This window comes from Callorhinchus milii, unplaced genomic scaffold (assembly GCF_018977255.1).
Source record: "Callorhinchus milii isolate IMCB2004 unplaced genomic scaffold, IMCB_Cmil_1.0 Scaffold11, whole genome shotgun sequence".
Taxonomy (NCBI): Eukaryota; Metazoa; Chordata; class Chondrichthyes; order Chimaeriformes; family Callorhinchidae; genus Callorhinchus; species Callorhinchus milii.
The window spans coordinates 10,783,449-10,810,928 of record NW_024704752.1 but is presented as its reverse complement, the minus strand read 5'-3'; the positions used below and the strand labels follow the sequence as shown (position 1 = coordinate 10,810,928).

General features: G+C 40.8%; 1 protein-coding gene across 11 annotated transcripts in view; it reads left to right on the top strand.

Moving 5' to 3' along the window:
* kif1aa (kinesin family member 1Aa) overlaps nucleotides 1-27,480 on the top strand; it is a 96,157-nt gene that overhangs the window by 40,217 nt on the left and 28,460 nt on the right. For 6 of the 11 annotated variants that reach the window (XM_042338964.1, XM_042338963.1, XM_042338962.1 and 3 more), the window contains 17 exons: nucleotides 2,030-2,163; nucleotides 2,509-2,588; nucleotides 3,200-3,275; nucleotides 5,844-5,923; nucleotides 6,313-6,419; nucleotides 6,890-6,973; nucleotides 7,398-7,578; nucleotides 8,248-8,320; nucleotides 9,121-9,214; nucleotides 10,097-10,245; nucleotides 11,176-11,354; nucleotides 12,191-12,328; nucleotides 23,630-23,748; nucleotides 24,328-24,413; nucleotides 25,180-25,315; nucleotides 26,092-26,254; nucleotides 27,144-27,234. In XM_042338964.1, the coding sequence (XP_042194898.1) occupies nucleotides 2,030-2,163; nucleotides 2,509-2,588; nucleotides 3,200-3,275; nucleotides 5,844-5,923; nucleotides 6,313-6,419; nucleotides 6,890-6,973; nucleotides 7,398-7,578; nucleotides 8,248-8,320; nucleotides 9,121-9,214; nucleotides 10,097-10,245; nucleotides 11,176-11,354; nucleotides 12,191-12,328; nucleotides 23,630-23,748; nucleotides 24,328-24,413; nucleotides 25,180-25,315; nucleotides 26,092-26,254; nucleotides 27,144-27,234 (1,970 nt within the window). Of the gene's footprint in view, nucleotides 1-1,951; nucleotides 2,164-2,508; nucleotides 2,589-3,199; nucleotides 3,276-5,843; nucleotides 5,924-6,312; nucleotides 6,420-6,889; nucleotides 6,974-7,397; nucleotides 7,579-8,247; nucleotides 8,321-9,120; nucleotides 9,215-10,096; nucleotides 10,246-11,175; nucleotides 11,355-12,190; nucleotides 12,329-15,665; nucleotides 15,948-23,629; nucleotides 23,749-24,327; nucleotides 24,414-25,179; nucleotides 25,316-26,091; nucleotides 26,255-27,143; nucleotides 27,235-27,480 lie in introns of all 11 variants that reach the window. The other 5 variants (XM_042338956.1, XM_042338958.1, XM_042338955.1 and 2 more) reach the window with 3 other exon arrangements.

Genomic DNA, 27,480 nt, shown 5'->3' with positions numbered 1-27,480 from the left:
CAAATATAAACATATCTTTTCTCCTATTGTCTGTCTTCAACATGGCAACAAATTCTATTAATCCATCCAGTTGTCTGACACAGATGTAAATCTTCTTGTATGTGCATAAGAAAGGGAGGAGAACTGGAATAAGTACTGAAGCTTCCAATTATTCTTGTTAAAATAATAATTGATATGCATGTGTATTTTGTTCCATAAACAACTTGGTGCATTTTACGGAGCTCGTTGAACATTGGTGCATTAAGATTAAATAATGGAACCATCATGGAGGACCTTTAACAAACACTGCCCTGCTTTATAATCAGCACGTTAACCAAGCTGGTGTTCTCACTAGCCCCTCACTTAAGGGGTTACTGGACAAGCTTTCGCACACCTCTTGCTACTGCATTGCTTCTGCTGTGCATTCCCATCTTGCTGTTTTTTATGTATGTATCAGTATGTCTCTTTGTCTAATGCTGTCAAGGCCTTGTTGCAAAATGAGCAGTTATGATTGCCACAGTGCAAAATTGATTTACTGTTATTGGATTTTGCTGTGTAGTAGTTTCCGATATTATTAGGGTTGAGACAGGTTGAATAGGGTGCCTCTGATTCACATTACAGGGCCAATGAATGTGGTCCTGATCATTGGCATTTAAAGCTTGCTGAGAGAAGTGGAACAGATGCAGTTCCTGCTTGTTCAGTTTCCACGAGCAGGAGACTAGCTAGAAACTATAGCGTTTGCTGTGAGGGGGAAGGAAAATGAGAGGAGGATCATGTACCGAGTCAGCCATGATATGCCATTGTGTGTTCTCACACTGGGTTAATCTGAGACACACTAATTCTGTCTGTATGTGGTTTGTTTGCTGAGGTTGCACTCACTGGTTAAACCAATGGATTATTCTTTCGTAAACAGTTCTGATGTGGCATATGTGTGGTTCATAGGACAAACTACTATCAACTTAGCATTCTCACTGAGGAAGGTACAGGATGGCTGGTATGAGAACTTGATATACTGGTGCAGTATAGAGTGCTCCGTGGAGGCTGGGCCTAAGGCACGTTGATAGGGAAGAGTACTGAGAGATTTAAACTGCACCTGACCTGGGAGCGATTAATCCTTTCGAAATGTGAAAGTGTTTGATTATCCAGCATTAACATTCCTCACCTTGAAGAACACAAAATACCAAGTGTTGACTTGCTCGCTCACAATTTTGACCTTTCCATGAACGGTGCCATCTGCAGTGAAGTTAGAATCTGAAATGGTTGGCTCTCCTGTTTGCGTTTACAGCCATAAGTACACCCTGAGCTTGAGGGGAGAGGGCAATTGGAATCCCCCTGTACACGGTTCGAACCATCTAAATATAAAACAAATCCAGAATAGTTATTTAAAAATTAACAACCTTGGCATCTGAGGGAACCCCAGTAATTGCACAGTCAATTCACTTTACAGTATATTCTGTGAATCGCTGTGAAACATCTTAAAGACTTGTTAAGGCGCTATATCCAATGGAAGTATTATTATTATTATATCCAGGAAATAAAGAGCCACAGCTGTAGACAATGCCAGCTGGAAAGGGATTTGAATACTTACCTTGCAAACAACTCAAAGGAGAAATGATAACATTATCATCATTTTCCATTCACTGCTGGTGAACTGGTTGATCCTGGCCTGATGAAAAATCATGCCTTTTGCTAGTTGTAGTCTTGGAACCACAGCCATGCTCAGAGTTGGCAAAATCCACCAACAGTAAACATGTCTTAAAGGAATCCGTCTAGTTTGAGACGTCTCTGTGCTCACTCACGAATTGCTGACTCATTTTACACCTGTTCACTTGTGTTCATTTACGTAATTTTTTTCTGTCTGTGTACTTCTTTTCTAACGTATTTTTCATCTTGCTTTTAATTCATTTTTACCAAACTTGCATCTCTCTTGTTTCCTTTCTTTCCTTCTCTCCTTCCTTCCTTCCCTCTGTAGATGTGAACGATTTAGAGAATAATAATCGTAACTGCAGAGTATCCTCTATCAATGAACGAGCTGACCATTTCTCCACAGTGTCCAATGTGGTGGCTGGAGTGAGCCCTTCACCATCCCTATCCGCGCTGTCCAGCCGTGCAGGGTCTGTGTCCAGTTTGCACGATCGCCTCATGATCGCCCCTGGCAGTGAGGAAGCCATCGAACGCCTCAAGGTAAGCAAATCAATTTCAATGATAATAATAATCCTTGCATTTGATATAGCACTTTATCACATCGTTGAGACATCGCAAAGTGCTTCAAAGGATTTACTATAAAGCGAATCAATTGTATATTTTGAATTTTTTTTTGTATATCAATTACAAATACCAAAATAGTAACTAACATGGAAATGTTTGATAGAGAAATAGCGAGGGAGATTTATTCTGCATCTAACATATCATGTGGCTGATCCAGGCAGCAGTCTTTAGTCATGAAATGTAGAGCAATACATTATTCACTTCAGCAATAAGCCTTTGTACAAATGCTAACTCTTCCACCGCTTTGCACGTTCTCCACAGGAGACAGAGAAGATAATTGCTGAGCTGAATGAAACATGGGAGGAGAAATTGCGCAGGACAGAAGCTATTAGGATGGAGAGGTAAAAATTGCAGCAGTCACACTTCAATAATGCAAATGTGCATATCGCAGGGTGAGATCTTCTTACAGTGCTCAAACAGGTTCATACAGTGCTGTTAAAAAAAACTTGATCAAATGTCCGTACAAGTCAAAGGTTCATTAATGGTTAAAATAGGAAATTGTTGCTTAGTAAGATTGGTAACAGTGGGAACGGTCATGTTGCTGTGAGTGGGTTGTCTTTTGAAGTTGGGTTGAGTCGATGGAGCTTCTCTTTGTTCTTGGTGGAATTGCAGTAGGAACATTACCTTTGATTTAAGTGGGCTACATCTGACCAGAACTGATTCACAGCACAGCATAGAGGTAGCTTCACTCTGTTTCTAACCTGTTCTGCAAAGGACCCGGGAGTCTTTGATGGGACATTGTGGAGGGAGCTCTCATCTAAAGGAAACTCGTGCTGTACCTGACCTGGCAGGATTTGTTGGGAGACTGTAGAGGGAGCATTTAACTTGATCGTACCTGACCTGAGAGTGCTTGATTCTGACAGATGCTTTCTTGCCAGGCTTAATGTGCTTGGGTTATTTCAAATTTATTGTATAAGTTACTTCTGAGACGTAGTTTTCAATTGCGTTACAGAGAGGCTCTCCTTGCTGAAATGGGCGTTGCCATGCGTGAGGATGGTGGTACACTGGGGGTGTTCTCACCCAAAAAGGTATGTTTTCTCTGCAACTCACACCTGCTGAACCTGACCTAGGAATGTTTGATGGAATGATATAGGATGTGTGGCCGAAGACACGGTCAAAAAGTAAGGTCTTGAGACGGGAATGAAGGAGGCAAGGGAGGGAGAGGTGTGGAGAGATTCTGGGATAAGGAGTTCCAGAGGATGCGAGCAGAAAACTGAAGACCCAACCATCAGTGGTGGGGCAGGCAGGGCAGGGTACATGGAGTAGGCCAGTGGAGGGAGTGCACAGGTTGGTATGGTGGTAATAGGTCCCAGAGGTAGGGAGGAGCCTCACCGTGGAGGTCTTTAAATGTGAGGACGAGGATTTTAAACTCGATCCTCTGAGGGATGGGGTGCAGTGAAACCGGGTGAGGATAGGGGTGATCGGTTCACGGAACTTGATATGGGAGAGGACTCGAGCTGTAGAGTTATGGATAATCAGCAGCTTGTGGAAGGAAGAGTTGGGAAGTCCAGCGAGCAGGGATTTAGGGTATTCATAGTGATGGATACATGAATGAGGTTCTTGGCAGCGTGAGGGGAGAGGCCATGGTAGAGGTGGGCAATGTTGCAGAGGTGGGGGAAGGTAGAACAGTAATAGCATAGGCATGGGGTTTAAAGGACAGTTGAGGGTCGAAGAGGATACCAAGGTTCTGTACTGGCTCCGTGAGTGCTGTTGTCAGTGCCAGAGGTGAAGAGGCACTGACAGGAGCCAAGCAAGAGGGTCTCCATCAGGTCAACGCTCAACTGGAGAAAATTAGCTCTCAGCCAGGACTTAATGTCTGACAAAAGCCTTATGCCTTCTTCCACAGACAAGAGTTCTATCAACTGAGACAGTCAGATACAATAAAATAGGATTTTGTAGTTGTCAGAATTCATATGTCTTGCTGTTATCAGTAAGTTAGTTCAGGTTTTGTTTAGTTGTATCTGATATCTGCTGTTCTCCCCTATTGTGACACTGCTGCTGTTGTCTTCAGTGACTGCTTTTTTTTAAGATCCTAACCAAAATCATTTTGTTGTTTCTATCCTTCTCATTCTACCCCCTCATCTTCTTCACTGCCCCTCACTCCCTCCCCACCCGCTCTGGACTACACCTTTTTTTTTACCGTTAGCTCATGCCCAGAAGACCCACTGAACTCTTGCTTGAGTCGGTGGGGGTCTTTTCTCCCAAGGAGGTTTGTTTTGCTTGTGAATTGTGTTGTGTTTCTCTGGATTGGTTTAGTTCTGTTAGTCGTATTCCTTGGTGTTACTGCCATTTTCCAAAATCTCTTCTCCACCCTTTCTCTAACTAAGAACTCTGACTTGAGTCCCAATTTCCTCTGGTGAATGTGTTTTGCCTGTTTCTTCTCCCTCCCCCAACTCCACTTTTACTGGGTCACAGTTCCACGTGTGCTGGTGAAAAATTGATTGTAAAATGCATGAGCCATCATAATGAATTGTGGCAGGTTTTTCAATCAATGGGGCATCACAGTTAAGCTAAATCCTGTCCTCAGCCAATGTCCACACTCCCCATTTCCAACAATGGTCCTGGCTGAATCATTGGCTGAATTATATCGTTGGTACATGCAGCACTATGGCAAATTGTTGTGCCACCCGTAGCTGAGGTCAGCTAACTTAATATTTACTGTGGATTGGACTCGGAACCATTATGGCTGAGCTATTCATTAAATAGGCTTTGAAGCAATTCTAGACTTCTTTAAAGTATGGTTTGATGAGATTTACAAAATTTTTAGAAAAAGAAAAAGTCATCTGGCTCATCAAGCCCACTCCTTCTGAAGACCATATCTAATCTGCCCAAGGATGCCTCATCCCCAGACGAATTCAATTCCTGAGAAATGTTCTTCAAATGTCTCCCTTTCCATCAAGGGTAAATCATGCAAACCTCCCGAATAATTATTTAATCTTGCATCCTGCACGTGACGTTCTATACCTTCCTAGTTGTATCTGACCTGGGTGATGCAAGTTTACCCTAAATACAGGTTGATGACAATAATTAAAAGAATTTCAAATCCAAGAGCCAAATTAAATGTGTAAGTTTTAAAAGTAACATATCATAACTTTGGCCTTGATATCTTGAGAAGGAGATATCCTTTGCATGACCACGCTCAAAACAATTTGTCTGAACCTGCTTTCAGCTCATGTGCCAAATTGTCATCCTGTGATGTGGCTTATGAACAGCTTTACTGCTGGACCACAGCATGGATTCACTTCAGATGCCATTTGCCCAATATCCAGTAGATTTTGTGTGACTTTTTGATGCATGCCTTTTTGGTGTTTGACTTGTTCTGTTAAGATATTGGGCTTTATTTAATTAACAGTGTTATTTATTTGAACAATACTGTAGCCCACACTGCTCCATGTTGTTTGGATACTTGTTACTCACAGCCTGGAACCATTTACTATTAGGATATCATCGTTTGGGAAGAGACACAAATTGTCAGCTAGAGGGAAATAGTCTGGTTCACCCTGGTTGTCAATGGACCTCCCACAATCTCTCCAAAATATCACGGCGTCTTGAATAGTGTGTGCTGGCTGTACTGATTAGTGCCTTTTCCTTTGTAGACTCCTCATCTAGTCAATTTGAATGAGGACCCACTGATGTCTGAATGCCTGTTGTACTACATCAAGGATGGATTCACCAGGTACACATTCATTAGTTCTTAATGAACTTCATTACTCCAGGCTGAGTCTTTTTTCTTTCAGTGGATGGTGAAACTGAACCCTATTTGGCAGGGATCAAGTTATTTATTTATTCCTCAGGCATCATTAATTTTTGACAATGGTATCTCCTAATTGTGCTAAGAAATTAGACAAAACGAAATATGTTATCCCAGTGAACAGTCCGCTTAGTCTAATACTATTGCATTAATAATAGTTATTGGCCGTTCCTGCACAACATCTAAGTCCTAACTTCCAAATAATTAAAGATTTTTTGTGATGACAGGAAGCACTCAGATACAGCTCTGGGCTTTGTCACGTTAATCTGTAATACCTCCATATCTTTTAAAAATATTCACTTGGTTTTGCTCAGGGTTGGACGGGAAGATGCAGAACGGCGACAGGACATTGTTTTGAGTGGACATTTTATCAAAGAAGAGCACTGTATCTTCCGCAGCAATGCCATATCCTGTTTAGAAGGTATGTAGGAACCTGTGAGAGTTACTTGTTTGAGCCTCTCATCAGTTAAATCTCTTCCCTGCCAACTAGCATCGGTGTGGGGCACACACCTTAACTACTATGGTGCCAGGCAATGCCAGGTGTTTTGTTAAGCGATTTATGTGTTTTATTTGAAAGAAACTTTAGCTTTGAGTGAACGTCTAGCCTTTGAACACAATCATTATGTTACACTTGTTGGATCCGTTCATTCTGAATTCATTCTGCAAAAGATTATTGGCAATGGTGTGACAATCTGAAGAGATACGTAGCCTTTAGTTCATTTGACAAAGCGACCTTCATTTTTCTGATAAAATACAGTATAGTGGAACTTGTCATTGAAGAGGAAATATGCAGCTGTGCAATGAGCGGGAAGATCTATAAAATAGTGTAAAATGTTATTGAGACACAGTCCAACTACAGTTAATGAATTTACATTGGCATCTTTGTTGCAGTGGTTGTAATCCTTGAACCATGTGAAGAAGCAGACACATATGTTAATGGAAAGAAGGTGTCTGAACCAACAATACTACGATCAGGTGAGTTCTCCACTTGGACTGAAGGTGTTTCAAACAAATTTGGGATCACAAACATCTCCAATTTATCCCATTCTGATCACTAACATAAGCAAAATATTCTGATGCTTTTTTCCTTTTCATTTACATGACCTGATCAATGCCGAACCCAATTTATTTAACATCACCCAGTTTTACACTCTTACAAGTAATGAAACCCTTATTATTTTATTGAATTCATGAAGGTTTACATGCATCATCGCTGTGTTAAAATTTAAACTTTCAAACCATTGATATTCAGTAGAATGGCTTATAGCCTGTGTAATAACATTTAAGATTTCTGAGCTTCAAACGCCAGGCTTTCACAAAGAAAGAATTTGCTGCATTTAATACTATTCTTACATTAATTTCTGCCATTTTAAAGTGTGTTATTTTCTTTTCTGCACAGGAAATCGAATCATAATGGGGAAGAGCCATGTCTTCCGTTTTAACCATCCTGAACAGGCTCGTCAGGAGCGTGATAAGACCCCCTGCGCAGAGACCCCAATAGAGCCAGTAGACTGGGCCTTTGCTCAACGAGAATTGCTGGAGAAGCAGGGCATCGATATGAAAGTTGAGATGGAACAGAGGTAAATCCAGGAATGGCAGAGCAATAGTGGTCCAGAAGTAGGGGGTGGTTCAAACATTTTAGATGGAATGTTGCTGTTTCCAAAAAATACATTGTCATTGCACAAAAGATGTGCGGCCTCATAAGTTATCTCTGCCCAACTCAGTGGTTTAAGTTTACATTTAAGTTACATTGTGAAACTTGTTAATCTCCACGTTGACTGAGTGAAAAGAAAGCGTTACACTGTTAAAGTGGGAGATGATTTTCTGAAGTTGGGTGAAGATACATAGGAACAGATTGAAGGGGAGCTTGATTCTGCACGTAACCCATATATGACCTCAGAGGGGGAACAGGAGGGGGCTTTACACCACACCTAACTTATGCAATACCTAGAGGGCGGGGGGGTGGGGAGGACAGAGGCAGCTTTACACTGTATTTTATGCTGCACCTGACTCACAGTGCTTAATGCTGGTAATGAGGGTCAAAAGTGGAACAGGAACAGGGTTGCAGCTCAACATGGATAACGCTGACCTTGATATGCTTGCATAACAAATTGTTTGAAACAAAGCAATTTAATTCTCTCCATTGTTTCCATGTATATCCACCAGCGATGTAGCTTTAAGCTATTTTTTTCACAGTTTTCTGTGATGACATGTGACTCCATCATTTTTGACAGTGAATTATTTTTCAGGCTTCAGGAGTTAGAAACTCAATATCGGAAGGAGAAGGAAGAAGCTGATTTAATGTTGGAACAGCAAAGACTGGTATGTATTAATATTATAAGTTTCTCCATGAAACCAACAGTAGCTCCAGCTGAGTAAATCTCCAGCGTGTCGTCATGATTCTAACTCTCGTTGACTTCAGCAGGAGAAAGTAACTCTTATTAACCTGAAGCACAATTAATGTATGAAATTAGGAAAGAATTCAAAACCATAAAAATGGGAGAAGGGGTTATAATATTTTTTCTTGGACTGTTATGCTTTTAGATTTGTAGAACTTTTGAAATCAGATAGGTTGGTTCATTCATGTGAACATTTATTGTGCTTTATCCTATGTTTTTTTCTGAGGACATTGCTGGACCAAGGACTCCAGATTGTAATTTCAAGTGTTTAGCTCATGGTGTCGTGGTAATGCATGAATCTGGCAAAAAATTATTAGGGCCCCAAAAAGCTTTGAATCTAAATAGATAAGTCTCATGTCCGTGTGTTATAGAGTCCCAAAGAGCTTCTTATTTGCTCTGCATATATAAATCCAATTGATCCAACAAACCCTTATCATGTATTTAAAGTGTTTGGAATCCCAATGAACCAAATCCATTTGTTCTCATTCTCTTTATGTTTTGATGAATTGTAATGCACAGAGTAGAAAAATAAAAATTCCATCCCTCATGGTATTGATGAGACTGGTTTACACAGATGAGGAACTTAGTGTCAATTCAGATATACCGTGTAATATAAAAATTCTCTTACTAAAATAAATGGAATCTTTTTCCTTTGAATGAAAATTGCTACTGTATGTTCATGGTTTTTTAAGAGACTTTTCTTCTTGCATTCTGCTTCTCCAGGACTATGAAAGCAGGCTGGAAGCTCTGCAAAAGCAGATGGAGTTACGCTTGCATCCTTACAATGTAGATGAAGACGAGGAACCAGAAGAAGAAGGTGAGAGAAGCTCATCTCTTTGTGTTTATTATAATTTGGGAAGCAATGGTACTAATGGGTTTGGAGAATGAGTAGGAAGTGGGATTAACAATATAAGGAGCTTCTAGTATCTAATAAAATTGACTTGATTAGTTCCTAAGAAATTCTCCTGCCTCCATTAGAGCAGTACACTGCTATTTGCAGTGCCTCGTGGATACAAAACTACAGCTCAAAACTGTGTTAATTTGAGCCACAAGAGTGGGTTATGTGGGAAATGGAAATATCATAGTGGTGCACTAGGGGGAATTGATTAGGACTAGGATGCATCATCAGAGCAGAATGGAGGGAGCTTCTCTTACTCCTTTAACTGGGAAGACTCCACATTGACAGTGGCTGCAAAAAATAGAAAATGTTAGTCAAAAGAAAAGTTGTAATATTTCCCTTTAAACAACAAAATTACATTTGTAAAACGCCTTTCATATCAGGAGTCCCAAGGCGCTGGACAGTCAGTGTTTTGGACCCAAGCTGGGGATCAGGATTTGGGAGGGTGGACGGCAGGGGAAGAAGGAGGGTGATTAAAAGCACGGTTGAAGAGGAGGCTCTTGAGATGAATCTTAAAGGAGATGAGGGAGGGGCAAGGCGATGGGACTGCGTGATGGAGTTCCAGAGGGTGGGGGCAGAGTGGCAAAAGCCATGGAAGGCTTTGAAGATGAGAACCAGGATCTTGAACTACATCCTCTGTGTAGTGGGAAGCCAGTGGAGTCGGGCGAGTATGGGGGTGATAGGGTCATGGAGCCTGGTGCAGTAGAGGACACAGGCTGTCAGATGTCAGAATGACAGATGTCTGCCTGGACCTCCTTGGCTAACACACCTCGGTAACTTTCAATATCTTATTCTACACAGTGCAATGGACGGAAAGAGAGTTTGAATTGGCGCTGTGGGCATTCCGCAAATGGAAGTGGTACCAGTTTACCTCACTGAGAGACCTGCTCTGGGGTAATGCCATCTTCTTGAAAGAGGCCAATGCAATCAGTGTGGAACTGAAGAAGAAGGTAATTGACAGCTGCTGTAATGGAGCGATTCATGCCTGGAGCGTCGGCTTTGAGCCTGTGTTTCTGCAGCTGACAGCAGGCAGTTACTTTGATGAGTAAAATCTCCCATAGCTTCCCATTGCCTTTTGTTTGTAGTTATGAATTGAGGATTGCACAACGGGTGATACAGTTCTCCTGTGCAAATCTATACCTGTAAACACTGACAGCTCATCTGATCATTTTTACATTTACATAGCATTCTTTACATAGGTAGGATGAACGTCTCAAAGTGCAGAGTGCAGACACTTGTGAGATGTTCATCCTACATATGTGACAATCGGAAGGCAGTGATAAGAATTTACTGCTCCATTTACTAAATATAACATATGTGCACCAAGCTATTCAACTCCTTTCACCAATTTCAGCAAGTTTGATGCTGTGCCCATATTCTATTCTGGGCTTTGCATGTAGAATACCCAACCGCCAAGACAGGGGGTAAGTTGGTATAACAGAGTGCTGCCATATTCACACTGGTTCCAGATTTTTTTAAATAAATGTCTTAGTGTCATCTTCACTCTGTTTATTTGACTCCTTCCCTGATTTGGAGAGTGCAATCGCCCTTCAAATACTGTGCATCTTGTGAAGGTCATTGTTTGGTGAGCTGATATGAAGCATGCCAAATACTCATTAAACAAACAGATCAATGTTAAGCCAGTGCGCACGGAACTGCTGTAAATATCTGGACACACAGAATTGGAGAATTTTGTTGTTCCTGATTCCAATAGGACAAGTGTACAAGGGAAACCTTACTCAGCATCTTCCCAATTTATGAATGAGTGGTGCACACCAAATTCTTCAATAAACAATTAGAATGATAAGTAGATTGGGAATGAATTCCACCTGAAACTTGGTTCAAATCTAGTATTGTATTTTTCTCCTTGAAAAACGCAGGTGCAGTTCCAGTTTGTACTGTTGACGGACACATTGTACTCCCCTCTTCCTCCTGACCTCATGCCCCCCGACGCTGTGAAGGACAGGGAGAAGCGACCATTCCCACGAACCATTGTGGCTGTAGAAGTTCAAGATCAGAAAAATGGAGCAACACATTATTGGACCCTGGAAAAGCTCAGGTATAAGAAAACAGGATAGCTGGGAGCCATGCACCAATTTTGTATTGCAGACAGGATAGGCAATAGACAACAGTGCGTTATGTGACATCCTTGTAATCTAAAACCTTTTGAGATATATCTCAAGATTTTGTTAAATTTGTTGAAACAGTTTTACCGGCATTGGATACTCTTCAGTGAGTTATCAATATTGCTATACAAATTCTTTTCCTTTCCTATCTTTTGTCATTAATCAGCAATACATTTCAGGCTTCCTGGACTAATGCACATAACCATACATTGAAGATTGAAATCTACCTTCCATTTATCCACTGAATTGAGTTAAGATACTATTGAGTGATATCGGTCTTTTTTTCACTAACTCACCTATCCACTTAGCTCGGTGACGACAACAATTATAAGATTACAAGAAATACTCTCAACTGTATAGTATATGAACTGTGCAATGTGTGCTAGCTTGCCTCATTTGGTAGCAATTTTATCTCTCGATGTTAACAGTCCCCTGAAAAGGGAAGGGAGATTTTCCCGGTGTCCTTGTGAGCAATCACTAAAATTAATCATTTGCTTCATGGCTGTTAGTGGGACATTGATTGCTGTTTGCTGTGTGCAAATTAACTTCATTTGCCTACAAAATACCCAGTCACCACAGAATTACTGCACTTTACAGAAATTACTTAGAAAGCATTTCTGACACTTTGATGTTATAGGCATGTTATGAAATCCCAGTGGAACTCGTTCAGTCGCTGCAATCAAGGCTGAGCCTAGTCCATTTGTAATCACCTTCTGATTTCTGCTACTTGGCTGTGACCTGCTGTGTGTTGAATTTTGACCCCTTGCAGGCAGAGACTGTACCTGATGCGAGAGATGTACGACCGAGCTGCTGAAGTCCCCTCCAGTGTCGTTGACGACTGTGACAATGTAATGACAGGCGGGGATCCCTTTTACGATCGCTTCCCATGGTTCCGGTTAGTTGGAAGGTAAGAGTGTAATAATGTCATTCTTTTTCAGGCTGATAAATATAGCATAAGGTGACATTGGCTGAAGTACCAAATAGGAATGAGCAGTAAGGTGAATTGGGGACTTGTGTGCATCTAAATTTTGGAGAAATTAAAATATTTCAGTTTAATTGCTTTGGATTTCACATCCAAAGTTTCTTGCTTCTTGTGAAAAAAAGCAAGACAAATTGCTGGGATATATTACATTACGTTAATATCATTCAGATTTTCCATGTTTCAATTGCCCGAGTGTGAATTAACGCTGCTCATTCCTAGAACTGTCTCCATGGAAACAGCAACGTGGAGGGGGCAGCGAGAGAGAGTATGAGTGATTGATGGTTTTCCTTCTAGGTTGTGACCTAGCATTACTTTTGTGTCGATGGACAGCTTGTTTACACTTGAACGTTTCTCAGGTGTTTAATACAGTCCAGCGTGCACCAATGGTCTTCTCTTTAGAATAGGTGTTGGCAGCCAATCCCAGAGTTTCAGTCCAATTAATTGGGACATGTCTGAGTGCAACTCAATAGCAGGACTTGCAATATCCAATTTGCATTGACTCTCATCAGCACCAACAGCTTCCAAGGCCTAGTTTTTGGGCAACCATGAACAAGTACTCAACGGATTGTATAACTTTGAACAATGTTTGGAAAGTACATCAAAACTCACTCATAAAATATCCATTTTTTTACATTCTATTCAAAGGGTAACAAGAAGTGTTAATCAAATACACTGCAGGGCCGAATTGCTCTATTTTATTTTGTGTCACCTATTTGTGACTTGCCAGAGCAAGCTATAGAGGCTTTGTTGAGGGTCCATTGAGGAGCTGGAAGGAGCTCAGAAGGAAGGTAAACTGGCGGCAATCCCAGTGTCAAGGTATGTTGGAATGGACCACACTGCACTTGTGGTCTTCAAACCAAAATAATATACTGTAATTCTCCCCTACCCTACTAACCCACTCCCCACACCCCGCAATGCCATTCTTTATATACATGCAGCGTGTGCTATTCTCCACAATACATATAGGGTGTCCTATTCAATTTTCTATATACTGTTACACTATATTGGGGTATAATTAGAATAACATATTTTCAGTATATCTTTAAAATGGGATTTTCCATTATTATAAAAATGTTGTTTAGAGAATGACCATTGCAGACAAGCTGGACTGTACTATAGACTGTAAGTACTCGGCATGTTGGGGTTCTCCCCAGCACGGTATTAAAGACATTCCTTTCTTTACACAGCACTTCCCCAGGTCTGGAGGATGGGCAAGGTGGCAACATTATTAAAGCGGCTTCACCATGTTCTATGTCTATTGCAGCCACACATTCATAGAACATCGGCTGCTTTATTTTCTGTTTGCCCGTTGTCTATATCAAAATTACCAATAGTAGCAAACAAGATAGTAAAAAAAAATGTACTGGTGAGAGGAGTCGCATAGTCAAAGTGATTACTGGTCTAAATGCTAGTGGAATCCTTAGATCAGTGTGTTTTACCGGTGATTACTGGTCAATGAAATCCTTTGATTCCAATGAATATCAATTAATCCGTGGGTCAGTTTGATTTCCCGTCAGTCCAATTTTTGGGTTGGTGAGACTCCTGGTCCATGAGAAGTATTAGGTCAGCGTGATTATTAGTGATGGGAGGCCACAACACCCCTTCCTTTCCACCATATCTGGGGAAACCATAACCCTATATGTCCATTAATCACATTGTATAACAGTGAATATGTGGTCCGTATTGAGTATGCAGTGAAACTTCTTACCTGTATGAGGACATGTTCCCATTCCAGTGAAGAATTGTTAGGATTTCATAATACCAGCATTCAGAATTAACTCTTCCTTATTTCCAGGTTGTTACTCTATCTCTCAATGAAAGTGTCATATTGTGATATCTTTTATAAAAACTGTTTATTGTGATATGATCTGTATGAATGTTTCCTATCTGCTGTTTAACTTTGTGTGCATTGCACACTGAATCAGTTTGAGACTTAAGAAAATGTTGTGCTTTGTCATGTTGATTGCCTTGCACTGAAGGTGTTCACTTCACTGAAAACTTCATGCATCTGAACATTGTGATTTGAACACAGCCATAGACTCATAATGTGAATCATCATGTCTGAGCAATACGAACAACGTGAGCTCTGAGATTTTTAGTGCAGCAGGTATGGGCTCACTGAATTGCAGCCATCTCGCTCTGTCACATTGCTGCATCACCCACATATGACACAAAGCACTTGGTAGCATTTCCTCAGCATCATCAAAGTAAGTCAGTCACCAGCCAGCCTCCCCCAAATTCAGAAAAGAGATCATCCAGAAAGACTTTAAAATTAAAGATTAAAATTCATGAGAGCAAATCATCCTTTGGTGAGGTGCTATACCTGGGTCACCCTTTTGCAGATCTATATTGTGAATTTGATGAAGAGATAAGGCAGACCTAAGTGAAGGACAAATATGAGGGGAAACTGAATGAGAGACATCAGTGCTGGAGAAAGGGAGCTTTCGTGCACCTACAAGTTGCAGAGCAGCATTGGCATAGATTTAAAAGTCATTTGAATGAATCTGACAGGGCAATGGTGAACATGTACTGGGCAACCGTGAACATGGACTGAGCAATGGTGATGGATAGGATGGGGGGTGGGTAAGCAAACAACATCAGATTCCAGACGCACAGGACAAAGAGAATGAGATCAAAGGACACAGTAGCTAAACATGTGGACACAGCAAGTGTCTTTCTCTAAAATGCATGTAGTCCCATAGAAGTAAATATTAATCATAAACAGAGATGAAATAAGATGGCGGTGACCAGGGTTACTGTTGAACAGCATTGTCCGCCGCTCACACTGACTCTGATGATTGATCTCCGTGGAATATGTTAGTGCAGGCACACAGAGAGGAGTCACAACATGGGTGGCCACCTGCAGTGAAGAGTCTACACTATGCAACTAACTTTTCCAGAATGTGAAGGTGTATGATTTTTCAGTGATGTGGAACCAGGTGCACGAGGCTTGCTCGTACGAAATGCTCTTGACATTACACCTGGAGGAGGGGGATAAGTCACACAGTTACTCCTCACATTCGGGCCAGTACGAGATGGATCAGAAGTGGTGCATGAACAGACCTGACAGTCCTGACATTTAAGGTGCAAAACCTTCTGATCATAGCTTACTGATTTCCCATCACTTTGGGAAGACTTTCTAAGAATCCCTGATGGAGTTTCAGTCGGAGGGTTTCGTACGGGTTATTCGATCGATGAGGTTATTTTTTAACATGTCTCTGTCTTGTACTAACCCTAGTTCCCCTGTCTCTGGCTGTACTAGTACTCCCATTTTCAACACTTGCATGTCTGAGCGCATGGCTGATCTCACCCCCTCCCCCACCTTCTCGAACCCTGACTCCGACATCACTGAGCTCGCAGACGAGCAGCATGATGGGGAGGAAGAGGAGGTGGAGGATGAGGAGGAGGAGGAGGAGGAGCTGGACGATGAAATCTTTCTGGATGATCCCTTTTCTGACCTGGGGGGAGACGAAGGGTACTACATCCACCATGATGGCCAGGACCCGTTTTACGACCGCTCACCCTGGTTCAGTTTAGTGGGAAGGTTGGTGAGGTTTCCAGAGCGTGAAGGGAAGGGACTAGCTCTTTCAGACCCCAAATTGTAATGTCACACACTGGCTAACCAAGGCGTTAGCCATTATTGCAAAACGTGCTGTAAAGCACAGGCCAGACATCAAGGCCTGGTTGCAGGTTTACAGTGAGGCAGTTAGTGTTTAAGATCAGACCTGAGTCTGAATTGTACAAAGAAAGAGTTTATGTACTTCTAAAATAACTGAAAATAGGTAAAAGCTGGAAATAGAAGCTGATAACCTAAGGATAATACAATACAATTTGAATTGATATAGTGTCTTGCATGGCAGGAGGACGTCTCAAAGCAATCAAAGCGTAGGAACGGAGGGATGGGTGGGCGGAGGGTGGGGTTTCTGGCTAGATTTGCTGAATATCTAGCCAGATATGTGGTACACGACCAACAAGAAAACTAAATCTTTGCCCCTGCTAGCTGACACAGACATTTTTTAAATTTCATGATAATACTTATATCAGGATTGCTGTAAGTGTGGATTCCACTGTATATTTTCAGATTACTGAGAAAGATCTGTCTTATAGAAGGATTCTCGGGATGTCTGAGGGGTGAGCACTGAGTGACTGAAGTTAATGCTCACTTTTAAAATCTTTTTCTAAAAGAATGCATCTTCAAGAATCCTGCTTTCATACTCCATATCACTAAATGATTTTTTTGTGTGGGGGAGAGAAGATTATTCGACACCCAGCTGATCAAACAAAAATATTCTATATCACGAAAGGAATTGAAATCTTGAGCTATAAGAAAGCATCACCATGCGGCAGTAAAGACTCTTCTGTGTTGATTTCCTATTGCTTGCAGAAAGTTTTCAGTTTGCGCAGTGCAAGGAGCAGGCAATGAGCGCGTCGAGAAAGCCTGAGCTCCTGCTTAGAACTCAGCAGTAAATATATTAAACCAGACACTAAGTATAAATTAAGCAGGCTCCACCTTAGATATCTGCTCTATTTAGTACAATGAAGTAAATGTCGTAACATACAGTAAATGGTAATAACCTCCAGGGACGTGGGTCAGTTCCAGATACTTGATACAGAGTTCTTCTCTCTGATGTGGATTGAGTGATGAATTGAGGCAATCACTGTCATTTCACCTTTGGACTTGAGTCAAATTTGGCAAGAATGTAGGGATGATAGGGCTTCTGTCTCTGTGAAGGATACAAGATGAAACGTCTATTTAAAATGTTGTCCTATTTAAAGTGTTGGGACTTCGTATCGAATCTAGATTATAAATGAACCATGTTCTCACTAGTAGAATAATCAGAGCAGCATTTTAACCTGTTTGTGGCTGTGCTGAAGGAAGCTGCTCACTGCACACTTTCAACAACAGTTTTGAGCCTTGCAGTATGTATGGAAGTAAATATTTCAAACATTTTATGTGTGTTTATGTATAGTTGTATAGTATCTTGAGGGCTAATTTGGGTCTCACTGCAGTAGTTGGATGCTTTGAGCAGTTCATACCACATTGATACCTGCTTGAAGTTTAAACTCAGATCTTTCTTCACAGCTTTGATGACTTACTTTCTCCCAATGAAAGAGCTTGTCCCTTGCCAGCTCATCTCAATAGGGCATGCCAGGGCATCTCATTAGGACATGCCAGGGCATCTCATTAGGGCATGTCAGGGCATCTCAGTTTCCAAATGCGTTACAACCTGTAGCAATGTAATGGAATTGGCTACCACTACACAGCGGCTTTGAAGAAACAACAAAAAATAGAAATGCAGATGCACACAAGTGCCACCTTTTTGAAACCAGATGTGCCACTATTGTACCGTTTGCTGTTATGACCTTCTGTTAATTCTGTTGGCACTGCAGTGGAAGCTGGCTCTGCCGTTTTTAAAGCTTAGCCGGTGGATTGACGTTCTTTATGTTCTTTATTTGTGTGTTGAAAGCTTTGTGTTCTGAGCATGCCATCTTTGCACCTCACCAATCTTATTGCCAGTTTCCACACCCATTGGGCACCAGTCAATTCAGTCTGCTTCAAGTGTGTCACTGTGCCTGGAATGTCTCTGTGATGGTCATGTGATTCATGGTGTGGCATGTCAGCCTTGTTCATCTTGATCCAGTACAAGCTGAATCGATTTAAACTGGGCACTATCAGCTCCTCTGGAGAGGGGTCTTGTGGCTCAATAAACTGTGTTTTGTTTTCTTAAGAAACGTATTTAGTGAAGCATGTGTTTAACTGTCACACGTCTTCAGAGGGTAGTGGAGCAGAACAGCAGTATTAACGGAACTGCCATGTTTCAAGTAGAAGTATTTAAAATTATCTTTTAATATTCCATAAATAAGATGACACTTTTCTCTCCACTTCACAATGCTTTAAGTTATAAATAACATGACTTATCACTCCTTTAAAGATTGTTAATGATATCAGCATGTTTCCTCTGGTTTGCATTCCTCAGTGTGCATCACAGATTTAGCACCATTGAGCAACCATTTAGCTTTGTTGCCTGGAAAATACTGAAATGGAAAGGAAAAGTGCTCAGGAATCATATACTTTGATCTCACTACAGCTTGGAATATGGATACAGATAACTAGGAAACATTTAGAGACTGCAAATGTTGAACCCTTTGGTTAAGAGGATCACATATGAATCATGACTCCAATGCTCATGACTCTTCTAATAAATATATGAATCCAATTCATTATTTGTAATCACTTGTCCCAGAAGAGTAAAATTATTTTGAGAGAAAAAATTAACCACTTGTTCCTTCAACATTGGCCTGATTTGCAGTTTGATTTATGCTAATCACAGTGTTCAGGGATTATTATTATTACATTCAGAGGTGCCAGTGATCAGTTTGTACCCAGATCAAGCTCTCTTTGTGTAAATGAAGATGAGAATGGTTAAAATTCATTCCAAATGAATGTAAAGTTGTGATCGAACCATATACCACTTTTCATTTCTTCCGTATTTCATGAAAAAAATCTTGCGTTCCAAGACCGAGGCTCTCTTTGTTATTGAGCATGCCTGAAGTCTCTCATGGATCCACCTTACTTCTGTGAAAAGGTCAGGTATTTTCATCTGTTCAGTAACATCAATGGTAAGCTTACTGCTGAGACACACTGAAGATTGCAGTGCCATTTTTACCATATTGTTAACTTTGACATAAGCGTTGAAGGTTCCTGGTTTATACCGACTAGTTGACACTGTGACCTGTTCAATAGGTGTTATTTTGATCAGTGTGGAAGTTTCCAGGGTCAAATACTAACGACTTGGGGATGTTAATATTCTGACTATGATCTTTGGAGTGTACCAAAATACTGCGGTACTTGACTTCTGTCATTCAATGGCAGTCTTGTTGCTGTATCTCCCTGAGAGTTATCAGTGATATAGCCAGTACTGCAGCATTATACAAGTAAAGAGATGGAGGATATGAATTGGAATGATCAAGTCTCAGATTAGTAAACCTATTGTATTTTTCCACTCTGATCAGCAAAGTGACTTAGAGTTCAAGCCTATCAGTCCTTCAGCACTATACTGAACTACTGTGGCTCTGACCCTGGGCAGAGACTTGTATGTATCTGGGAACAGTTAATCGTGTTTCTGTCCACACAAGATGCATTTCACACAGAACATTTTGAGATACGAGGTCTTCACGGGTAAAAGAGGGATGTGCAAAAGGTTTGGATCTGACAGCCCTTTTATTGTTTTGGCCTTGAATATTATATCCCATGGCTTCTTGCTTGCAAGGAAGTAACACGAGACCGTTCTGGTGTCTGTTTCTTCAGATGAATGTAATTCCACCTTGTGTGCAGGACCATGGTATTTGGCCAAGACACTAAGAACTAATTTGAACTTTCATCAATGGTCCCGTTTTCAATGTTGCAGATATAATGCCGAGAGTTAAATCTAAATCTGTACTAAACCTGTGAAAGAATAACATTAACTAGTTTGACCTATTAACCTAAGGATTACAAAACAACAATATGAAGCAATTGAATACTTTTTAAAATAAGAATTGTAAGTTTTCATTATTTGCTCACATAAAAATACCCCCATGAAATCCTCTGCCTTGCTGCGTCCTTGAGACACGCAGTTAGTAACACAGAATTCTATCAACGCTATAGGGGTGAGGGTGATTCCAATCCCTGCCTTTGATGCAGAGTATTCTTGGAAGGATAAGGACATAAATTATTGGAGCAAAGCCATTATTGTAGCTAGTATCCAGAAAATATTATTTAAAAGCAAGCTATAAAGTTGCGTAGCACACACAGCAGACAGTGAACTCGCCTTTCCCACAGCACAGGATGAAGTAGAAGTGATAGTGTGTTCGCCTCCCTCCCCACTGCCACCATGGATTAGTGAGGAAGTTCAGCGGTACAGGATATACTGAGAGGCACCAGCAAAGTTTTAATTTGTGACTAAGTTGAATTCATCAGAAGTTTCGCCTTCACAAGTAACAACGTCTATTGTTTTTGGAAGATTTATGACTTTGAAAATTGCAACTGGATGTTTAGCCCATCGCAATGTCATTTCCTCTTGAAGCAGACTGAATCCACAGGATCCAGTATGGTTGCTTGTACTTAACGCTCTTGAATATTTTTTCTTTGTGTTTCTTATTACGGATAATTTTTGTCCACAAATTTTGCTCGATTGCAAAGCGGCAGTGATCTTCCTCTCCCTCTCCTCGCTGATTGTGACTTGTTGCTGAATCCAGTCTTTAGCTGTATATGTGTGTGCGCGTGCTTGCGATTGTCCACGGTCGATGTCACTTGGCTGGCTGTGGCTGGCTTTTGATGCTGATTTGTTTTCTGCTCTGCTTCCTGGCATTGTGGCTTGATGTGTCTATTGGATGAAGATTATAGGTGGTTCTACTTTGACAGCTCAGGGACGTATTCTTGTTGCCCTTTCCTCCTTCCCCATGTCAGTTTGCAAACTCAGTTTGGGCCTGAAATCCATTCCTTTATCAGTCAGGCTGCATACTCAGCAAATTCAGTGGCCTGTGCAAAATAGCCAGTCACAAAACTGATTTTTCGATGATCTATCGCCAATTATTGTAGATTTCACTGATAGGAATAATTTTCACATGTTCTAAGTCCAATGGGTTGAGAAATTTCTTTTGTTATCAGACAGACTTTTATAAAGTCTGAAAAAAAACTTAGTAGGAACATAATCCTTAAACTTGCTTTGCAATTTTAACTTGCTCTGAATCCAGTGATCTACACCACTAATGTTTATGGCATTTCCAGAGGAGCACAGAGAAATGCTGTGTTAAGTTTTATGCCATTGAGGCTTCAGATCCTTGAAATGATCTTCCGAGTGAATGTTGCTACTACATTTCTTCTGTTCTACAGACTCGCTCCAAGATGTCCTTTAGCACTTCATTCTGTACCACATAGCTTGTGGATTTATTTTGGACTAATAAATAGTTTGTTGCAGGAATAAATCTAAATATTCCAAAATTATCAAAGCTCACTAGTACAGTAATACCAATGTAGGAGCCAGACATGAGGGTAAACACCAAATCCTGTATGCAATATTAATTTTCTATGACAATGAGACAGACGTATCTCAGAAACTAAAAGCAATTTCTCTCTCAGTTTGTATGAAGATAATAGAGATGTTGCTTGGAGGTAAACTGTACCTCACTTGCCCAGAGTATCCAGAAGCATTTCCAGCACAGCAGAGTGAGATGTTTTGTCCAGTTTTAGGTCATTGAGACCGCAGGACATTGAAACAGGCACCTGAATGAATATCAATTGAGGTGCTTCTATTATTCTTCTGCTCTCCAGAATACTACTGTGCTACTGTACTAATTGTGGACCTCTTTTTGATTGGGATATTGAGTAGAAGTATGATCCATTTCCAGTTATTTTATTTCTGCACTACTAGATTATCATTCAGTTTTGTTCAGCTAATGGCTGCTGGCTTCAATGCAGACTCCTTCACTCGGGAAGCAGGGCAAACCAGCTCAGTGTCTTCTCTAGTCAGGACTGTGATCTCTTTGTGACTTGGTATTAATACCACTTCAAAAATATATTGCATGTGCAGTTTCTGTAGACCAGGACAAGTCCCATTTAGCAATTCCTACACTCAATGAATGAGAGCCCAAAGTGACTGCAAATTGTTGACTCTGATGATGAGCAAATATTATCTATTGATATAGACTTCTCCCAACTCTCACAATTAGGTTCAATGGATTTATGTGTTGCACACAATTGTGACTTAGCATTTCATCTGTAAGTTTCAAAATGAATGTCGTTGTGCCTGTGATGTCCGGCCAGCCTATGCACTTGATATGTCTAATCCAAAGTTGCTTTATAGCTGATTGTATCATGCAATGTCAATCCAGAATTGGGCCAATGTTTGTGCCCACCATCAGTGTCGATGGTTTCCATCCTTCAGAATTCTCTTCTCAAATCTCCCCACTTCACCCCCGCCCTTTCAGCTTTGAACACCTGTCCTAAAACTGTCTTTTTGACTACATGTTTGGTCACCTCCTCCCTACCCATCCTGTCTCTTTCCCATCTGGGGGTCCTTTGTAAAGCTGATTGAGAGGCGCTATAAATTCAAATTGTAGTTGTCCTTTTGAGGCGATCTAGCTGGTCAGAAAATAATAAGGGCACTAGGCTGGCATTGGAAGTTCCAATACTCCATCTACAGATGTTGTCTGCCTCTATCCTTTGCTCAATGTAAAATGGCACTGAATAAATTAATTAGATGAAGTTGCCCAACCACTATGTACACTTGGTTTTGTTTTGTACGATTCTGTCAGTTTAGTTGATGTCGATAAACATATCTGCCACTTTTCTACAAGCTTTGGACAAGATTCTGTTCCCACTGTGCTGCACACGTACCATGATGTTATTGGAAACATTTTCATTTCCATTTTATCTTCTTCCCCATTTTCCATTTCACTGTTCTTGAACTTTGCTACCAAAGATCCTCCTTTCGTTGGTAAGCTGCGAACACCGATGCCTATACCAATACCTCAATCATGGCCAATGGCAGTATATAGTTGCTAAGTGGCAGAATGTTGCGCACCATTGATCTCTCACAATCCTCTTTCCTAGAAACAATCAGCACTCTGGATTACTATTCTAAAGCTAGCCTACCTGAGTTAAGAAAAGTTAAACAGCAAGAAGACCTGGAATTAAAAAGCTGTCAATGCAGCCCAGGTGCAATTTCTCTATCCTTCTTGAACCTTAGTTAGTAACTTAGATAATTTGCAAATTTGCAGTTTCAACCCTTTCTACTGACGAAAAAGACCTAAATGCTGAATTGGCTCAAAGACCATGTAACCCATCAAATGCACTCCTTCCACACCCCATTACATTCCTTTCATCTGAAACAACACAAAAGTAACAAAAACGTTTGCAAAGCGCTCTGGGACGCTATATGAATGCAATTGTTGCTGTTATTTAAATTAAAGCAATATTTTGCTTTTACTGAAAATAGTGGCTAAATAATCGTGTCAAATCCAAACCTGTTTTCTGGCACATCTGACAATCCCAATGAATAGTGTTATCCAGAATTTTCCACTTACCCTATCAAGTTATGAAGGAAATCAATATACTGTGCAGTCAGTATGTTTCCTATGTGATCCAGCTGTGAAGTCCCTGAGCCATTGAGACACTGTAGAACCACCTTTGTCTTGGAAATGATGTAGACAGTTTGGTTGATGTGTTTGTGTTTGTCTTTCCAGAGCATTTGTTTATCTCAGTAACCTGCTCTACCCAGTGCCACTGGTGCATCGTGTGGCCATAGTCAGTGAAAAAGGCGAGGTGAAAGGATTTCTACGTGTGGCTGTTCAGGCCATTTCTGGTATGTATATCTCACTAATGAGAGCAGAGGCATACATGCAGGCTGCAAGAGCTTTGGGTTGCAAACTACTTCTGTGATGTGGGTTCAAATCCATGTCAGGTTGATAAAATAATTGTATTTTCTACCTTCTAATTGTAAGGATCCTTTTACTGCATAGATATTAGTTGAGCATGATGTAATGTGTTATATGGTTAAATAACCTATAGATGTTCCCAGGTGAAGATTGGCCATTTAGATAATTGTATAATGATTTACTACTTTGAGGAATATGGAAAGGAAATTCATCATTGATGAGGGGAATGCCAGAATTAGTTGTCATTGAGCAACAATTTTGAGCGTACAAAGGAGATTAATCTCAACTAGATTTAATGACAAAAAAGGTTGATTCTATGGAGTCAGCAGGGGACATATTGAATGATGCTAAAAGTGAAACAAGTTTGCAATGCTCAATGCAATGCTTTTTTTTACTCAATAATATTGTTGTACAGCGCCTTGGGACGTCCTCCCGATGTGAAAGGCGCTCAATAAATGGAATCTTGTTGTTGTTGTTGTTGACTGTTTCTATGGCATTTTCTTAAGCTGATGAGGAGGCACCAGATTATGGCTCTGGAGTCCGTCAGTCAGGAACAGCCAAGATCTCGTTTGATGACCAGCACTTTGAAAAGGTAATTCTATTCACCAGCATTCTCCTTCCTTCACATGGTTATTGATATAAAGGAGAGAAAGTTATACAAATAATGCAAAATAAAAATTCACAATTGTACACATACCTCAAATATTACAATGACATCTGAGATGCTATCGGTTGATGAGCTTTTCTTAAAATAAAGATTCTAGTTCAAATTGGATTGAAGTTTTTTTGGAATTAGTATCAACTGAAGTGATGAAATCCAAAGTTCTTGGGCTGTTAGGGTCTTGGTGAGGGAGAGAATCCTATTTGTGGAAAACGGCAGGTCAGTGCTGAATTGTTTGGGAATAAGTGAATGTCTACGAGGAATCGAGTAATGTTTATAATAATAAATAATAATCTTTGCCTTTGATGTTGCACTTTTCACTTGGGCTAGGGTGGGGAGGTAGTCATCTCAAACTCTACACAGGACTCACTGTAACATTGTCTAAAGAGTTTCACAGGATTCATTGTAAGGTGCCTGTAAGGGTAATCAATTTATACACAGCAATGCCCCACAAACAGCCATAAAGTGAATGACTAATTTTATTTTATTTAGGAGATTGAATAGATGGGGTAGAATCAGGGTAAATTAGGTTCAGTTACACGAGGTAAGGGAGTTCTGATAGTGTCATACTCAGATATTGATCTATTTTTTTCTTTGAGGTTCTGATTAATATTTGCTGTGTATTACAAGCTTTACTGCTCTGATTGGAGATTTGAGGTTGTTTGGAATGACGTTGTGAACATTTCCAATATGTCAGTTTCAGTCGGATTGCTGCCCTGCCGTTATGTCTCGCTCCGGAACATCACAGGAAGAGCTACGTTTTGTTGAAGGACAAGGTCAGTCAAGCGATTCTGGCCCCTCAGCGGATGAAGTGAATAACAACACATGTATAGGTACACAGTGCTTATTTTGTTACACCTCTTAAAAAAATTTACAAGTAAAAGCTGATTTGGATGATTTGTGATGCTGCTTAGGAGTCCTCCAGGCAAAGAACACAGATATTCATGGAGTCCCCAAGCATTGACTCTTGCCAACCTGGGGATAATACTCTTCGGAATTAGGTGTGCAGGATGGATCCCTCCAGGTAGAGAGTGTGCATTCCATTCCAATACATGGGCATTTCCATATGTAGGTGGGATGGAAGATCCCAGGATTGCGATCTGTGCTCAGTTCAGTGATCTGAGGCAGAGTTGGTGATGGAAAATTACAGTCTGCTTCAATACCTGGGGCCAGGTTTCCTGATTTCTGAAATGACACATTGTGTTAGTGTACCATCATACCCGACTAGACTATAAGAGGGCATAGACAGGTGGCTGTGATTCTCCACACAATGAGCCTCGGGTGACATTGTCAGGGGAAGATACTGGGCACAGCTATGTTGCTTTTTTCATTTATAGCAGGTGGAAATAGAAACAGAGAAGAACGGGCAGTCATGGGAGGAGGTCATACGCTGAAAACAGACGTGAAGAATTGGGGGGGAAACTAAAACTGAGGAATCATTTTTATTAAAGAAATGCACTGAGGAATTCAGGTTCAAATTTAGATTTTAAGGATTTGAGGTGGTTCATTTTTATTCCGGGTGTACATTCACACGGCTGGGTGGTTCGGAAGAATGATAAATTAGAAGAGCAGTTTGACTAACTGTCCATGGTTTCTGTACACTTCACAGCTACCCAGGAGGAGCTCGAGAGCCCTATCAAGTCACCGGGAGAATTGCAGATGGATGGAATTGTAGAACACCTCAGGATCGGCAGTCATTTCACCTTCAGAGTCACAGTTCTGCAAGCGTCCAGTATCTCAGCTGAATATGCTGATATTTTCTGTCAGTTCAAGTAAGTCTCTAGAATATAGAAGAATTAGAGAGAATCTTATAGAAACCTATAAGATCATCAAAGGGCATGATAGAGTAGATAGTGGGAGATTGTTTCCCCTATTCTCTAGAATATAGAAGAATTAGAGAGAATCTTATAGAAACCTATAAGATCATCAAAGGGCATGATAGAGTAGATAGTGGGAGATTGTTTCCCCTATTCTCTAGAATATAGAAGAATTAGAGGGAATCTTATAGAAACCTATAAGATCATCAAAGGGCATGATAGAGTAGATAGTGGGAGATTGTTTCCCCTGTTTGGAGAAACTAAAACCTAGGATCACAACCTTAAAATCAGAGGCCAGCCCTTTCGCACTGAGTTGAGGAAGAACTTCTTCACTCAAAGGCTCGTGAATGTATGGAACTCACTACCCCAAAGGGCTGTTGACGCTCAGTCCTTGAACATATTCAAGACTGAGATAGATATATTTCTTATTGCAAAAGGGATTAAGGGATATGGGGATAAGCAGGGTCAGGTTATTAGCTGGAGTTAGATTAGAAGATCAGTCATGATTGAATGGCGGGGCAGGCTCGAAGGGCCGAATCGCCTACTCCTGCTCCTACATGTTATGTTAAGTCAAAAGATCTACTTAAACATAGAAATGTAATTGGGTAGTAGAGATATTAAGGGATATGATGCAAGGTCAAGGCATTAGAATTAAAAGATCTGCCAAGAATAACAAATTGTCAAAACAGGCTTGATGAACTAAATGGCCTCTTTTGTTCCCTTTTTCCTATGTTTCCTAAAGTTGGTGCCTAAGGTTGCTTTGGGCCAACAATGCTATCCTGTGTCCAGCTGCAGGAAATACTGCTGCAGAGGTCTGAGTAAGAAATATTATTGTCTTTTACAGCTTCATTCATCGCCAGGAAGAAGCCTTTTCAACAGAGCCACTGAAAAATACTGGCCGGGGTCCCCCACTTGGCTTCTACCACGTGCAGAACGTGAGTGTCGCACCCACTGATACAACTGGAAGAAAACAGCAACAACTTAAGTCAGAAGTGTACTCGCCTTGAGCGGGATTGTAACTAGGAGTGTGCCAAAATGCTGATGGAAGTGCTGTGAATTTCCATCATTTCTGCAATGTTTTCTTTACTCATTACAAAAAATTACAAAGAAGTTCAAAGAATGCACAGCAAAGAAACAGGCGCTCGGGCCAACCAGTCTGTGTCGGTGTTTATACTTAACAG